At 32.3% G+C, this 6,326-nt stretch overlaps 1 protein-coding gene across 1 annotated transcript; it reads right to left on the reverse strand.

Annotated features, from left to right (window-relative positions):
- Positions 1-1,595: 1,595 nt before the first annotated feature.
- On the reverse strand, positions 1,596-5,889 carry LOC106796703 (uncharacterized). The gene is made up of 8 exons (XM_014769621.3): positions 5,850-5,889; positions 4,373-4,483; positions 4,076-4,293; positions 3,797-3,925; positions 2,709-2,840; positions 2,577-2,616; positions 2,061-2,158; positions 1,596-1,655 (listed from the first exon to the last, which is right to left on the reverse strand). Exons 1-8 carry the CDS (start codon positions 5,887-5,889, stop codon positions 1,596-1,598), a joined length of 828 nt encoding a protein of 275 aa, XP_014625107.2.
- Between the last annotated feature and the right edge of the window lie 437 nt (positions 5,890-6,326).

Consider the following 6,326-nt stretch of genomic DNA (forward strand, 5'->3'; position numbering starts at 1 on the left):
GTTCTTATTTTTGTGAATAATTTTGAATTGTGATAAGGTAAGTACATGTGATTTTATCCAATCCATTGCACCTGGACCTGCATATTTATCTTGTTTTACTTGACAGGAAATCTCTATCATGGGAAAAGCTAGGTTTGCAAAATGGATTGATTTCAATCCAATCTATTGAATTTTCAATACTTTTATTTGTTAAAGGCATTTTTCGATTATAATAGAAATAATGACACTGACATTGAGTAAGTCATTCATATTTTTAAACTTGCTATTCAAGTTGACAAGTGGTAAATATGATTATGATAAGAAATCTCTGTTATTTCAATATTATAATATTTTATTTAAGAATATTTCTAATAGTATTAATATAAAAAGAAATAATTTGGAAAGTTCATGTACATGCTTGAGTTTAAGTCCACTCTATTCCTTTGTCTCATGATCCACTGTTATCATAGCACTCTGCCATTTTTTAACCCACAGGGAAAAGGTTTATGCCTCTGTTATTCCATTTGGCTTCTAGTTTGGGAAGCTATAGTTTTCTAAATGTTGAGCATAGCTCTAGGGGTAGGGAGTTGAATCATTTTCTGGTGTAATTGTCCTACATTCCTATCTTATTGCAAGTTCAATAAGACTATTCAACTATTCATACATTTGGTTCCCATCACGAGATTTTGTATTACTCATGTTATGCACAAGGTTGTTAAAGACAATAGATATCAAATTGTTACTTTAATGGGGAGGTCAATGCTCCTTCCTATACCAATTGCTTTGTTTAAATGTGCTACCTCCTACTGAAGTTGCAACCTTATGTTTTTGAATTAAAAGCTGATTTCATTTGAAGTGAATGGGCATGAATGCGAGTAGCCTCTGTAGTGATTACTACATATTTCATACCTAAAAAGATAATGAATTTAAGGGAAGGTACATAAGATCTGTGTTTTTTCAATATGTTTCCTTTGTTGATTGATATTCCTCTTGCTTCCAGAGATCAAGGTACAAAGTTTACATGTTAGAAGCTACATACAAGGATCCGTTGGTGCATTTATTTATTCTTTCCACCGAGCAACATTGAGTATTATTTTTACCTTTCTTTTAGCCTTTAAACCAACTGATAATTTAGTATCACAACAAAGAGGTTTATCTTTCTTTTATGTTGCCCTTTTAAATGATGGGATTAACTGCAACTTAATGTGAAGGTTTGCTATAAATTTGGTGTTATTTAGTTGAAAGTGTTGGCATGATCGAGCCATAACATTAGTTCAAATGGTATAATAATGTCTTTTGTGTCTTCATTGTTTCTCTTTTACTCACTTTATCGTTATTATTTCATGGAGATGATTTAAAGGAAAGCAAAATGCAGGAGGTAATTGTAGCATTTGCACATATTTATCTCGTAAGCCTTTTGTGTGTAATTTGAGTGTTAATGAACCAATTATTGAAGTCATGTTGGGATTTAGCAAGCATACTTTTATGCATTTGTTAGCATTCTAGTGACCATGTTTTATTTTTGGTTTATAAAGAAAAGGAGCAACTACATATAATGAAAACAAAACCAAAAGAACAATAACATTCTAGAGTGTAATGAGCTCAGCTCAGTATGCTTAATTCCAATTAATTTTGAAAGCATATTTACCTTGAAGCTTCTTCAAATATTCTATAATCTGGACAAAATTACCCAAAATCCAATAAGTACACACATACCCAACAAGCAAAGGAAGTTGCTTATAATTTAAATAAGCATTGAAGCAACATGAATCTCCACCAATTTTCACGAATTATTATGCTTGCCATATTGACTAGACTTGTCATTTTTATACATCAAAATATCATAATCAAAACATAATGTATAAGAATGGATCAAAAGCCTTATGTTCCTAACTATTAATTTCAATAATAAAGCTAATAGTTGCATGGTCAAAAATAGATAATTTCCAATTAAACATAATAGCCAATGAATGCATAGAAAACCAACAAACACAAAAATATGAATGATTAAGTTAAAAAAATAAAATTGATTACACACAAATTTAGCATCAAAGATATAATAATAATCTATTAATACCAACCTTTGCTGAATGCAGTGAAGAAGAAAGTTTCTCAAGAAGCAGAGGAATGACAAATGGCTCAAAGAGAGGTGTAAGGAAAATTCCATGGTCACTGATTTCTGAAATTTCCCAGATTGCACAGTATGAAAGGAAAATTCCATGGTTACTGATCTAGATGTAAAAATCAGTCATTTAAGAAAGCAACATAACTATAAGAACACAAGCATTTAACTTGAACCCCTGAAATTTCACATGGTTATCTGCAGAGCCTTGTCAGGTTTTTTTTTGCAAAATTGCTATCTATCTTCAAAAAGAAAGCACAAGCAAAGAAAACCATAAACCTGTTTTACCCTAACCTTCAATTTTATAATCCTGAATATAAAATCCAAACATTTTAGATATTTTTTTAATTAAAAAATGAGAGGGAGGGGAGAATGAAATATGAAGGAACAAATTTAAAAATTCCAGAGGTTCAAAACAAAGAGTAAATGACTAATTGTAAGAAAATGTAACCAATAAAAGTAAATCCCCACATACCATCAAAGAGAGAATAAAACCAACCATTTCTCCATTTGAACTGCAAGTATAACCAAGATAAGAACTTATATATCAGAGACATCTAGATATCTAGTGAATCCAATATTGATTCCACTAAATTGTATCATTTACCTCCCTAACTGCTGTGGGAAAGTGGGCTACGGCTCGGGAATATGCACATAAGCGCTCTTCCATGGCTTCTTCAAATGTTAACCCCTTTTCACTTGATGCTGTTGATGCCAGTTCTGTTATAAGGTTGGACAACTAAAAGTGCAAACATTAGTCAGTTCTCATTGTAGTGTTATTTTTTTTTAGTGTTAAATACATTATCAATATTAGCTCAAGATGTTTGTCAAAAAATCTCTACGTTTTCTTCCTTCTCTTATTATGGCCCAAATTTGCATGACAAACATAGTTTGTGTCTATAATTTGTAGCTCACAGATTTCATTCAAGGCAACAAATCAAGTTCAAAGTCAGGTCACCCATTTTGGACAGAGCTCCTTTAGTTCAGGATCAACCCTTCAAGCATACCACATCTAACAAAAAAATAAATTGAACTTTGAAGATATTTCATATTAACTTGATTTCACCCAAGACTCAGCCATAGCCATTTACCTACTCATTGAGAAAGGTCACTGAGTAGACACATCTTCAAGATCCAAAAGAAGAAATCATATATATACATATGAGAGAGAGGATACTGATGCAATCACCAACCATCCTATTAACTACCCAATTTTAATCAAATCATGTACATGTAATATTGTTTCCCAATCAAACAAAATATCATTGGTTAAGACCATGTTTCGTTAAGTTTGTCCATAAACACTTATAAGAGAAGAGAATGAAAAGAAAAAATGAAATAATTTTCTCCCATAAGTTAAAATCAACTTTTTGAAGAAGCCAAACAATTTTGTTTTTTTACTCAGCAAATTATTTGTATTATATATGAAGGGCACAAAGGGTGCCCCAACCTATATACAAGATGGAACCAAGCACCCAATGCAAAAAATCCAACCATCCCCTGCAAGTTACAGAATATTAATATGCTAATTTTAACTTCTCCAAAAGCTCATTTTACTAATGCACAAGTTAAATTTAGCTTATAGAATAAAATTTTATGCTTGTTATCATATTCTCCTATATAAATATTTATAGAGAAGTTGATCCAAACAAAATTTCATTTTATCTTTGAGAATATGTCTATTGCAAAGCTTACTTCAGTGTGGAATTCAATGTCCACGGCACCTACTGAAACCCCTCCATGAGTTGCTCCAACAAGCATAACGGAACAAATCCATATACGTTTCTCCAACATCTGCTTTTGAAACACCTCCTTGTCAAGAACCTGGCTTTTAAACATACATAAGCGTGTAATTATAGTCTCTAAAGTTGCTATGATTTTAGCCCATAACCAAGTTAACCGCAGGGATTTCAATTTGAAGATTTATGTAAATCCAGGGGCTAACTAGTATGTATGACAGTAAAAAGAAGAAACCTTGCAAGAGAGGCCTCCAACATTTAATCTAGCAGCTACAATAGAAGCCCACTTGCCATATGCAGCAATGAGTCGTTCAGGATTGGTATCAGTCCTACCATCAATAGGGGTTTCTCCAATTTTGGACACAACAAAATAAGCCAACACCTGGTTTGCATCTTCCAAACCTTTGCTCTCAAGCCACGGCTCCATCATTCCGTTCTGGAAGAACACTAAATCTGCGGCATGACCAATAACAACTCCTTAATACCGACAACATTGTCCAACCAAACCCAATGGAGGAAAAAAACTACTTACCACCCCATCTAGAAAAAGGTGTAGATTGAACGGCGGTTACTGAACGGCGGCTGAAGATGTTCGACGATGGGGCGAGGCGGTGTGGAAGATAGCTACGGAGGAGACGGTGACCTCAAGGAGGGTTGAAGGTTATGTGCGTAGTCCAGTAGTGAGTGAGGGCACGAGACAGCTGGTTTCATGTCGGGCAAGTCTAAGATGGTGCTTTCCAAGAACATGGTGGAAAAGCAGTGTTCATAGACGGTCTTTTCTAGCACTGTCTCTGTTGACAAAGTTCTTAATTACAAAAATATCACCGCTTAAGCAACTACGACAGTGTAGCAATCAAACATAGTTGTAGAAGTTAAATATTTACATAAATGTCACCATGCACCCTACTACGACGTTTATAATGCCACCAACTTGAAGTTGTGTTGTAAAAAAACCTTTTTTTGGTAGTGACAGAGAGCTTCGGAGAAATGGAAAGTACGGCTAATATAAGATATATTCTTTATTGATTTATTCCTCCTGAAAAAACACAATACATTTTTTACTGGAAAAGCACAATACATTTAAATGGTCCCAAGTGATGCCAATAATAAATAATTATTATTTATACGTTAACATTATATTATTTTAATAAAAATAAAACCTATAATTTATAAAATAAATATCTAAGTTTGACCAATATATTCTTTTAATAATTTTGGTTTAGGACATGTTTAGGCTCCCTAAGCCCTTCCTAACACAAACAAAAACAAATTAACCAACAAAATCGCAAATTTTTAGCAATATTAAATCACAATTAAATTATCTTTATTTTTTAACCATATAATTTTTATCTCATTTCATTATGAATCAAAAAGTTTGTTATGTCAAAAGACATTTACATGTTAACGACGAATCAAGACTCCTAATTGTTTTGATTAAATATCAATAAATACAAATGATAAAAGTTGTATCAGATATGCTATTAAATTATGATTTGTATTTGCACGTCTAAAGTTTGAGACGATACACTTATAAGACGATCTGCTATAACATTTAAGACATTTATTTAATATTTTGTGTATGAGATTCTTTCATGCAAAAAATATTCTCTTAGGACATGTCAAACTCCTACGAAGAATAAATGAAATCCATATGTTGGTCCCATTAAAAGGTGTGCTCTGTTGTTGCAGACCTACTTGATGAAAGAAGTGACTTATTTGCTAAATTACAATACACATTAACTTATCAGCATGGACTTTGCATGAATAAAGGATGTACATTTAATGCAAGCATTAAATTTTTCAACAGACTTAAGACTTCAGACGAAGAACATAGTGAAGAATCCAATCAAGACAACGTACATATACTTAGAGATGAAGGTTATATATGACACAAAAGAAACAATTTTTGAAGAAACAAGACACAAATCATCTATGCAATCTTATTCTTTAATTTTTTTCTTGTAAATTCTTGTAAAGATACTGAGCTCATAAAACATATTATTGTATACCTTGAGAGAAAAGACTAAAAGTGTTGAGTGATATATCCATCTTTAAGAGGATCACATATTTAGGTAGTGAGTAAACAAATCTTGTTGATTTGTTTAGAGCTAGCAATGGCTTGGTATGACAAAGAATACCATGTTTAAGTCAAGTTTGAGGTAGAGCTTGCAAGCGTAAGAAGTGACAATGAGTAATACTTGTAACTTTCATAAGTTAGTGAAACCTTGGTAACTGCCTGGAACTGCAAGTAGTCTCGAGTTTGTGACGAACTAGTATAATTCTTTGTGTATTTCTCTCTTTTGCTTTAATTGACAAAGGGTTTGAATTCATTTTTAAATTTTATATCTTGTTTTGTTTTACAAAGAAAACTGCTTTTATCATCGTCTAACGCAATCTGATCTCCAAGTGTTTTAGGTCTATTTAAATCAAACAATAAATGTGTTATCAATCTTAGAAAAGTTTTTAAATTTTCAAAAACACAATTC

This window comes from Glycine max, chromosome 17 (assembly GCF_000004515.6).
Source record: "Glycine max cultivar Williams 82 chromosome 17, Glycine_max_v4.0, whole genome shotgun sequence".
NCBI lineage: Eukaryota > Viridiplantae > Streptophyta > Magnoliopsida > Fabales > Fabaceae > Glycine > Glycine max.

Bases quoted from the DNA above. Each gene is read 5' to 3' on its own strand.
- LOC106796703 (XM_014769621.3), bottom strand. From the start codon at position 5,889: ATGGATATATCACTCAACACTTTTAGTCTTTTCTCTCAAG. The intron at 2,841-3,796 runs GTAAGCTTTGCA...TTGCACTTTTAG, and splicing joins ACATTGAATTCCACACTGAA to TTGTCCAACCTTATAACAGA. The intron at 2,159-2,576 runs GTATGTGGGGAT...GGGAAATTTCAG, and splicing joins GTTTTATTCTCTCTTTGATG to AAATCAGTGACCATGGAATT.